The sequence below is a fragment of the Abrus precatorius genome, unplaced genomic scaffold (assembly GCF_003935025.1).
Source record: "Abrus precatorius isolate BTA unplaced genomic scaffold, Abrus_2018 Scaffold5, whole genome shotgun sequence".
NCBI classification, from domain to species: Eukaryota; Viridiplantae; Streptophyta; class Magnoliopsida; order Fabales; family Fabaceae; genus Abrus; species Abrus precatorius.
The window spans coordinates 13,771,347-13,781,922 of NW_020874395.1; the positions used below are offsets into that span (position 1 = coordinate 13,771,347).

The window sequence follows — 10,576 nt, forward strand, 5'->3', positions numbered from 1 at the left end:
GAAGAGGAGTCATGGAGGTGAAAACCGGTGGTGCTGGAGCTGGTGGAGGAGGAGGAAGAGGTGTGGAGCTGCTTGCTCTCATGAGCTCAAAATAAGCATGCATCTGCTGCATTTGCATATGCTGCTGCGTCATCTGCTGCTGGACCTCCCTTTGCATTCTCGACGCCACCTTCTTCTCTATCTTCTTCTCCATTTTCTTTGCCCACTTCTTCTTCCATGCACTTTCTTTGCTCTTCCACATCTCCTCATTCTGCTTCTGGAGTTCTTCATTGAGGGCATGGACCTGAGTGCGGACCATGTCCTCCACATCCTCAGGTGCAAGAGAAGGGGCATCTCCAGTGACAGATGCAGGGGATATGGAGTCTGCAAAGCGGCCCCCCATGCCATAGGAATCAAAGGCAAATAATGCATTCTACTTTGCGGTACATCTTTATGTTTACCACTTCTACCACCTCTTCTTGGTTTAAACCTAGGCTCTCCACAGAATTTGCAATTGGTCAAAACAACATCATCTTTGTAATACAGCATGCAGCCTTTCAAACAACAATCAATTTTGACTTCTTTTAATCCAAGTTTGGAAACTAATTTTTTGGCTTGGTAAAAGTCCTTTGGGATGGAGTCAGGTTCGGGACTAAGCTCACTAATTAATGTAGCCCATTGATCAAATGAACTCTGACTTTGATTGCCTTCTGACTTTATGCTTAACATTCTTATTGCTAAAGATAACTCTGAATGCACACACCCATCCCATAAAGGCTTGTTTGCTGCTTCTAAAATATTATAAAACTTTGCAGCCTCTCCATTAGGTTCTTGTTCAGCTTCAAAATCATGAAAAATTCCAAATTCAGGACCAACAGCATCATAAACCTTTCTTGATAACAACTATTGCTTTCTTCCACATTACCTACATGACCACCTGATTGTAATATATTTGAATTACCTACTTGATTTTCTAAATTAACTTCTTCCCCATGCTCAGTCCATATCCAATAATCATGTTTAAATCCAAACTTATACAAATCATATCTAATTGAATCAATATCCAAAAACTTTCTACACTTGCACTTAGAACATGGACACCTAACGACCTGATTGGTGATGAATTGCTGCGAATTACAACAGACGCGTATAAATTCTTCTACACCCTCAAAAAATTCAGGTTTTATTCCCCCCCGACTTGAGTGCAACTTATCATACATCCACTGACGATTTCTGAGAAACATCTTCCTCAAGAACTATATAAACCTAATACAAATATATAATGTGGTATCAACCTTCTAAAATACATTACAGAAAATTTTAATATAAATTTTGGCAGAATCTCCCCTAATACATGTTAATTTCCTTACATTTGTTTACTATTTTTTTACAAAAATGAAAATTTCACCTAAAATCAACTAATAAATTATATAACAATAAATTATTCGATACATCAAACACAAACACATCACAATCCTAAACCGTTCTAGAGCACATCCCCTTGTAACTCCACAACATGCATATTCTACAAACTCCACAAACACAAATAATCCCACAGCACACAATAATCAGGTTCGGAGAAGGACCTCTACGCCCTTCCCCCCAGTCATACAATCTCCAATCCTACAACTCTATCTTAGAAATTTTAAGTCTCTAAAAAACATAAAAAATGAAAAAACTAAACCGATTAAAAGTTAGAGTATCGTATCAGGAATACAATGATGCAAAAAAACTTTCAAATGGTTGCTCCAATAACTCGCAATGGCCAAAACACTGAGCTGAGCTCTTAGAGAGAGAGAGAGAGGGGGGAGCGAGAAAGAGGGTTCTGATAATGGGGGAGGGGAAGAGGAGACGCGGTTTTAATGAGTTTCAGTCATTACAGACGGGAAAATCCGTCTGTAATGGGTTTAATGAAACGGTGCGTTTCAGGAGGCACATTACAGACGGATTTTTCCGTCTGTAATGTGCCACCTGAAAGGTCGGCTAAAACCGCCATATTTACAGACGGAAAAATCCGTCTGTAATTTTTCGCTATAATATTTCGTCTTATTTTCAAATTATAGACGAAAAAATCCATCTGTAATTGCTGTCTATAACGTTTGGCGCCAAAAGGCAGGCTAAATACAGACGGATTTTACAGACGGGGTAAAATCCGTCTGTATTACAGACAGATTTTTCAGAAAATAAAAAAAAAAATTATTTCACAAATCCGTCTGTAATACAGACGGATTTTACCCCGTCTATAAAATCCGTCTATATGAAGCGCTTTTCTAGTAGTGATTAAGAAAAGCACAACTTAGTTAAGACACATTATTAAATAATTAAATAAACAATTAATGGGATAGGTTATCTTAGTGAGGTAGCTAGTATAGTAGGATTAATTAAATTGTTACATAAATTATATTATATATCAACTTATCTTCTGCATCTAAAAAGTGTGCTGCATGTCTGCTTACTGATTGGTTGATCAAGATACATTTAATTAGTAGATATTTGAACTCCAAAGATCTCACTCTGCAGGCCAATGGCTTATCTTCTTTTGTCTCAAAATGTTCTCACAAAAGAAAGAAAAAGGGTCATCAAATAAAGTATTTAAGGAAAGCAAGGATTATGGAGGATTTGTATGATTTACAAGAATGTACCTAAATACAAGGAAGTATTATTTATTAGTGATAGGGAAAAGGCTTGTATCAAACGTTATGCCAGAATCTGTAAAATCTGTAAAAGAAAGAGAGAGAGAAAGAGAAAAAAACTCAAAGATAAGGAACTTTGGTTCCTTTTACTCTATTTATAAGCAATGATGGTTGCGATGAGTGAAAACACTTTGGCAGAAGCTAAAAGAAGAGGAAGAAGGGGAGAAGAAAAAAAATGTCACCGGTTGGATTACCACCTGGTTTTAGGTTCCATCCAACAGATGAAGAGCTCGTCAACTATTATCTTAAGAGGAAGATCAATGGCCAAGAAATTGAACTTGATATCATTCCTGAGGTTGATCTCTACAAATGTGAGCCATGGGAATTAGCAGGTTATTCTCTATAACTACCCTTCAATTATTCCAAATGCTTTGCTTCTCCTATTTGTCATTCATTTATCCATTTACCTATAATTTCCACTTGTCTTTCACATTCACATTTTTAACTCACAGAAACACATTCAAACAAAATAACTTTCAATTTTCAATATCATGCAAGAAATTGTGTTTTCCATTAATCTAGTCATAACAAATTAAGTTTCAAAGTTGGATATTTAATCAATATTAAAAAAAGAGAAAGAAAAATTCCACCTCCTCAAAATATGTTCTAATTAGCTATATCTTTGGTAGATCCTGCAAGTGTTTTATTTTCTATAGAAATTTTCTTAAGGTAGCTTTGTCTTAGGCAATGAATATTAATTTGATGCACTATATAAATCATACGTTTTCAATTAGGCAAAGTCCTTTAACTTATTGGCTGATTTTGTTGGAACATGTAATTTTTGTTTTGCATGGTTAGAGAAATCATTTTTACCAAGTAGAGACCCAGAATGGTACTTTTTTGGACCCCGGGATAGGAAATACCCAAATGGGTTCAGAACAAATAGAGCAACTCGTGCAGGGTACTGGAAATCCACTGGAAAAGACAGAAGAGTTTCATGCCAAAGCAGACCTATTGGTATGAAGAAGACTTTGGTGTACTATAGAGGCAGAGCCCCTCAAGGGATCAGAACTGATTGGGTAATGCATGAGTATCGCCTTGATGACAAAGAGTGTGAGGACACAACTGGATTGCAGGTACATTGAAGCAATATGAATAATATATAATATGATAGCATTATAAAGTAAAGCGGTTAATGTTAGTAAGTTAACCAAAATGATTAAAAAATGACAAAAAAAAAAAAAGGCGATAAAACAATACAGTCACCTTGTGGCAATTCTTGCATCGACACATATGTACTGTACAAGACCAATGAAAATTCCAAGATACATTAAAATAATAATTGAAAAAGTTAGTAAAGTCCTTATTGAACTTATGATAATGTTATCTTGAGTTTTTAATTGGTTATGCTTAATTGGCATTGGGCTCATGTTAGGATTGCTTGTTGGCTTTTTAGGTGTATTAGTACCTTTACTTTTATAACTCATTCTATCAGTTCTCATAATCAAGCTTTAGATGCGCGTATTTGCTTCAACTTTTTTTTGAAGAAATAATGAATTTAATTTTGTGAGCATCTTGAAAGTGCTTAAAGAAATGCATTACCAAACGTGCAAATTGTACAATTAATCTGCCATGTTGTTGTGCATATTCACAAGGCTGTCAAAACTCCTTTTATTATAAAATCAATAATTAACCACTTCAAATTTTCTGGCTTCTAATTGGTGCAATCAATGAAGTGCAGTATGTTAAGAATTGGAGATGATTCTTAGGCCTTGGAGAGGGTATGAAAGTTGAAGGTGGTACATGAGCATGGCAAATAAGTTTCAGCTTCCAAAAGCTTTACAAGTCACATCTTAGAAAAGTGAATGTTTTGTTTGTCTTTAGAACTAGTCACTGGTGCCCGCCTGACCCTTTACTTACTTTCAGAACTCTCTTTTGTTTGTGTCTAATGTGCACACTTGTCATCACATATTTGACCTGAAAAGCATGAAGTTCCATGCTTAAGGCAGTGACAAAAGCATTTTTCATTGATTATTTTCCCTTCCTCTTTTACACCAAAGACAAGAAGAAGAAAAAAAGACACATAAGCTTTAGTTCCATATTCCTATTTATATGATCACATACTCACACACTAGAAACAATGTGAGTAGAACTTGAAACTGTAGAAAATTAATGGAGTACTGACGAGTGTGTAAGTTTGTGGATCAAGAACGTGAAAACTGCATGGCGTGCATGGAAAGCATGAACTTTTCTAGTAGTTTTATTCTCCCTCTCTCTCCCTCTCTCTCATATGTTACTTTATGTTTGTTTATTATAGGTACTCTATAAACGTATGGCTGACATATTCTTTACTTGCGTTATCTGATACCTCTAAAATGACAAAGTTCTACTGCACCTTGTCTTTTCTTTTTATTAATGCATGTAAACTATAATGTAATGTAATGAGACAAAAGTACTATCCTAATGATCCTATCCCTTATTGATTAAAATTCTTTATTTATTGGTCTTTGTCAATTGTCATTATTATCTGTTCAACCTTCCTATTCCTGATCTAGAATTATTAGATTCTATAAGCTACTAGGCTTGTGCAGCTCATAAAGCAGCTGCAATTCTCCCGTCACTTTCATTTTGTGTCGGTTACTTTTTACTTTATTCCTAAACACCAAAACAGACCAATAGATATACTACACTATACCCTATAAATTTTATTTAATAATTAAAATAAAAAAAGAAGAAGGTTGGTACCAGTCAATAAGCAGGATGTCCCTATGTCCAGATGCTTTAATTATTGCATGGAATTAAACAATGAAATTAACATATATAATATATGTTTCACCCTTTTAGTAACCTAAAAGTGTTCACTTGATTAGGATGTTTAGTCGTAGCATTATTAGTACTCTTAATAAGAAACATGGACCAAACATTTAGTACTCTCTGCATCTTTATGTCACGGATTTGTTCAGAGATTGCACTTTACGGTTTTAACTAACACATTGTGTAGATCTGTTATAGGCCTTAATTTTTGACTACACTGCTTTAATTGATCATTTCAAATGTAGGCTAAAAGATCAAAAGCAATTTGAGAAAAAAAAATGGTTTAGGTAAATCCTACACAATATCATTCTGTGTTACTTTAGATTGCAATAGTTTATATAAACCCAAAAGAAAAAAAAGTGTCACCAACAAAAGTTCAAATGAAGTTCCTTTAGCGTGCTAGTTAAAGAGTTTGGTTAACTAACTTGCAGGATACTTATGCATTGTGCCGTGTGTTCAAGAAAAATGGAATCTGCTCTGATATTGAAGAGCAAGGGCAATGTAGTATGTCACTAATTGAGAGCTCCCATACCATAATTAATGAGTGTGAAACAATGTCTCCAGACATACCAGGGGCATCATCTTCGTGCTTGGAAGAGGAAGACAAAGATGATTCATGGATGCAGTTCATTACAGACGATGCATGGTATTCTTCTAATGCAGCTATTGGTGGTGGTGAAGAAGTCTCACATGTTACGTTTACAAACTAATATTTTGAAGACCTAAAATGGGAGGCCAGATTGGTGGTGAATAACTTGAGAGCTGGATATAAAAAATAATATAAATATATATACATTTCATCATATAATAAAATATATATACCTTTTCCATAACTGTTATTAAGAGATTTAACTTTTACTTTTCTGATTATTATACTTAATTGGTGAGGATGGTTTGGTTTGTTTTGGTTTGGTGGGCTTGTTAATTAGGGTCATATTATGGCATTGATTTTATACATTTTTGTACTAACCTCTATCTCGAGGTGATATGGGTGTTATTTGTGGAATAAAGATAAATCACAACTCAAGTGTTAATTAGTTTCATTATATTTTCTTTGAGGGAAGGAGTTATAGCAGTGAAAGGCAATTAAGTGAATGACCATGTTAAGCTTGTTTGCCAAAACTTTAGACATACAGTGTTTGGTCAAATAATTTGGAAAACAATTGATTTCTAAATGCTACAAAGGACAAGACTAACATTAAGAAAACTTTTAATCCAATGGAATCTTTAGATTATTAAAGCGACTATTCAAACAAGAGTTTAAATTACATAAAAAAAATGAGCTTCTTCATTGATACTCAACAAATAGTTAAGAGAATTGCATAATGCAGTAACTGATAGAGCTATCTAAACATTTCACAAGGCTTTGCAATGTGAGCAGCATACAGAACACCATGTGTAAACTCTTTCATCTCTCCATGTCAAGTGAAAATTTTCAATCATACTTTCCATTGTTCAAATTCATCAGCTATTAACATGAAAGAGCTGGCATTTCGATGTCCACCACCTCCAAATTCCTAACATGAGAGAAAAAGACATTACGTACAAATCCAGCTAAGAAGAGTCAAATACAAGATGAAATTAGCAATTTGACAAAGGAACAACCTGAGAGATGGGCGTTGTATCTTCATTTTCTACACTCCTCAGACTTATTTTTAGCCTTTGGTCATTTTCAAGCTCTTGTACTTTATATACAACAGCACCAATACCCCTAGAAGTAAAAATAAGTTCAAAACAAATGTGAGATATCAATGAGAAAACAGTAAATTGTGTCGGCCTAAGATGTAATAGATGATTTGGTGGAGATATTACAAACATTCTGTTTTGATTTTCCACTAATTATGGGACTCCAATCATCTTATCCTATTTCTTTTGTATCATAGTTAAAGGTTCTTTCTTTAATTTTCCATACACATTGTTTAAACAGCTTCATGTATTAAGGGTTTCGGAATGAAAAGACAGTACAATTTCAACAAACTGATTATATAGATTCTTGGTCAATGCAATTGCAAGGTCACAAGAGATATAAACATGTAAAACAGGTTTCAAACCACCAAATTAGTAGTAGAATGGACAGGAAATTTCATGTTTGAGTTCCATCAACAAGAGTCCCTTACAAATCCTGCAAGCAGCTCTGTTCTTCCTTATTTATCTACCCCTTTAAAAATTCTAGATATCTATCCTTGAAGTTTATTTATCAAGTTAATTCTAACTAAATCATTCTATAATCAGAAAATATTTGAACAAAGCAATGGATATTCACTTAAAAACAAATTAGGCTGTGGCTATGTGATAGGAACTGAATTTACTGTGGATTAATAGAGAAAATACTCAAAGAACAGTGATCTGATTACAAGGGTAATATGCAGAAAGTATAGAAACTGAGAATGAAAATTCAACAAATCAAAGAAGGAAAACTTCTCTGCCCTGTGGCAACAGGCAGGCATCCCAAAACTACCCAAATGATTGCCGACATCTCTCATTTCCCCCCTTTTCCCTTATATCCCACACAGCCTCTAACTTTACCACAATGCTTTTTACTGCATATGCTAATTACTATTTCTTAATTCATTTTCCTACCTCCTCTTTTAGCTTCACTTTCCTTTCCCTTCTTATTCTCTCATCTCGTAGATAATATAGGAAAAAGTTCCATAAAATCCCTTCTTCTACAAAAAACCCAACTTCAGAATTTGAAAATCCTTTTGCTGATACAGTTAAGTTCCATGAAGCAGCGTTGATAAAAAATTTAATGACAAAATACATACCCAATCATATAATTCCTGAATTCAAGCAAATTAGTACTTTGAAGGGAAAGATTGAAAGCTTTCAATTTCTACCATATAACCTCTATAATAGTAAAACTAGGACATCTCAAGGGATTTTCCAAGCACTCAAATGGAGAATCAGCAACATGATTGAACTAACAGTGACAAGAAAGTAAAATGAACAAACCTCAACTTCATTTTCTGGCTTTTAGTAGCTAATTGATGTCCCAATTCACTCCTTAACTCTGAAAGAGCAGTATCTGCATTGACAGCCTACAAGGAGAAATAGTTGAAAGGAACAAGATTTTCATTTGTTCTCTCCTTCTAATCAAAAGAAGGTGTCAAAAAAACACAACAAAGACTCTCAATATACGTATTGAAAATTAGCATCAATGCATGCATAACCAAAAATGAAGATGGATGGGTTCAAGAAATTTGACTGCAAAAGCAAGGCACAAGGGAAGGAGGGGAGGAAACAGAGAGATTTTGAAAGAAGGAAACATCAACCATACCAGGCAATGACCATATGCACCATTCCCTAGGGCGATTTTATAGGACTTGCCGAGACAATCATCAATTAATTTTTGCTTGTGTGATAAGCTGCGCATGCCTTTACTAATAACAGTATCCAAGTCTAATGAAAGTAACTGCCATAATTCACAAAAATGTCAGTTATTTCAAATATCTAAATAAAGGAAGGACAAAATAATTTCAGCTCATATTATCATGGTGGCTTCTATTCTGATTTCACTTACTTCAGCAACATTAAAGGGCAAGGAAAAAAAAAAGGAACTATCATTCCTATTGAGGCAACGAAAATTAATGGAAAAACTTATGCAAAATCAAGACTAAAGTGTCCACACTCCTCAACCTTAGAATTAAGTAGAATCAGCACCCAATGAACTCATGAGCAAGTTCACAGGAGAAAATAAGGGAGCAAAATATCTTCATGCAATTGCAACTTAATAATGCACATGCTAAAATTAGACAACCCCAAACTCAAATTATAACAAAAAAACAGAAATTTTGGAAAAACCATGTAGCACAAAGGGAGCAAGGCAATGCACCTGGTCAAACAAGGAAGGGTTTTTCTTGGCATCAAATTCAATGTTCAAATCCTTCAAACCACTGCTAAAAGCTTTGCTGTTCTGAAGTCTCCACCTCCAAAGGTCCCCATCTTCAATGTACTGAAAAAGTTGCCTTACACGCTCAATTTCATTAAGCACTGAGGGGTGCTTAACCACAACATCAGCACTCACAAGCTTCTCTTTGAAATAATCAAAAGCAATAGTGGCTCCACTCCTCTCCATGTCAACAATCTTATCCACATTCCCCCCAAGTGAAGCCTCACTTCCCAGCTTGTCAAGCGCAGTTTTGTGATGGTCCAAAACAATCACTCTACACCCGAAGAAAACAACACAAACAAAGATAACTCAATTTCACAACACTTGCAATAAAAAAAATGCATCCGAAATAAGACAAATACAAATTTGATTCTTAAACACCCCAATAACGTTACTAGTCGTCTCAAATCAACTACAAATATAACTTCTAAAACAATCCTCACCTTCTAGGTTAGTTTTTGGAACTGAGTTAGGCCAAACCCAAATTTGAGACTAACCACTTAATATTCCACATCTCTCTTTATCTCTCTCCACTTTGCATTACATCTACCATTTTATCTCTTTTATTCCTATCTATTTCAGGGCTAAGACACCCCAATAACATTTCCTAGGAAAATACACAAGAAAGTACCTTGGAACTTTGGTGGAGATTTCCCGAACAAAACCAGTGGGCCCCACAAAATCTAGTAGGTAAAGATCACTAATTTCATTCAGAGGAAGATCTTCAGCTCTGAAAATTGCAAGCAAAGACCAAAAATCAACAAAAACAAGAACCAAAGCAACGATAGCATATCAATGATTAAGAGCAGAATAAAGGGTGGCCATAAAAGTGAACAAAACCTGAGAGGGTTGTAAACGGTGTTGGGAAAGAAGAGAGGAGGGAACAAGGAAGTGGCCTTAAAGTAAAGATGTGCAGCGAGAGCAGCAAAAGCACCATCAGGACAAGGATAATGGTAGAGTATAGCAGGTGAACAATGATTGCCATTATTATTATTCTTCAGGTTCATTTTGATGATAGCATTGGAGACGTTGTGCAATTTGGCTTGTGACAGCAACATGGTTAAGGTTCTGTTGGATTGTCACATCATTGATTTCATGCGTCACGAATTGCCACCTCACAAACCTGTTTGAGAGAGTAAAAGATTTACACTAGTTTAAGATTAACTGCACTTGTGCAGTTTCTCTATCCTATGGTTCTTGTTTCATATTTTTGGTTTTTGTGATTTTATTTATGATAAAATTATTGTGGTAATTTAATGCT

At 35.0% G+C, this 10,576-nt stretch overlaps 2 protein-coding genes across 2 annotated transcripts; one reads left to right on the forward strand and one right to left on the reverse strand.

Moving 5' to 3' along the window:
• The first annotated feature begins 2,847 nt into the window (after positions 1 to 2,847).
• LOC113868008 (NAC domain-containing protein 86) lies at positions 2,848 to 6,136 on the forward strand. Its single transcript, XM_027503557.1, has 3 exons — positions 2,848 to 3,004; positions 3,471 to 3,748; positions 5,858 to 6,136. The coding sequence occupies exons 1-3, from the start codon at positions 2,848 to 2,850 to the stop codon at positions 6,134 to 6,136; spliced, it is 714 nt and encodes a 237-aa protein (XP_027359358.1).
• A 614-nt stretch (positions 6,137 to 6,750) lies between these two features.
• Positions 6,751 to 10,373, reverse strand: LOC113866734. The gene is made up of 7 exons (XM_027501537.1): positions 10,156 to 10,373; positions 9,947 to 10,045; positions 9,259 to 9,589; positions 8,704 to 8,838; positions 8,379 to 8,464; positions 7,032 to 7,137; positions 6,751 to 6,943 (listed from the first exon to the last, which is right to left on the reverse strand). Exons 1-7 carry the CDS (start codon positions 10,371 to 10,373, stop codon positions 6,866 to 6,868), a joined length of 1,053 nt encoding a protein of 350 aa, XP_027357338.1. The 3' UTR covers positions 6,751 to 6,865.
• Between the last annotated feature and the right edge of the window lie 203 nt (positions 10,374 to 10,576).

Bases quoted from the DNA above. Each gene is read 5' to 3' on its own strand.
- LOC113868008 (XM_027503557.1), top strand. From the start codon at position 2,848: ATGTCACCGGTTGGATTACCACCTGGTTTTAGGTTCCATCCAACAGAT. The intron at 3,005-3,470 runs GTTATTCTCTAT...TTGCATGGTTAG, and splicing joins TGAGCCATGGGAATTAGCAG to AGAAATCATTTTTACCAAGT. The intron at 3,749-5,857 runs GTACATTGAAGC...ACTAACTTGCAG, and splicing joins AGGACACAACTGGATTGCAG to GATACTTATGCATTGTGCCG.
- LOC113866734 (XM_027501537.1), bottom strand. From the start codon at position 10,373: ATGTTGCTGTCACAAGCCAAATTGCACAACGTCTCCAATGCTATCATC. The intron at 10,046-10,155 runs GTTTTGTTCACT...TGCAATTTTCAG, and splicing joins ACCGTTTACAACCCTCTCAG to AGCTGAAGATCTTCCTCTGA. The intron at 8,465-8,703 runs GTATGGTTGATG...TTCTCCTTGTAG, and splicing joins GTGCATATGGTCATTGCCTG to GCTGTCAATGCAGATACTGC.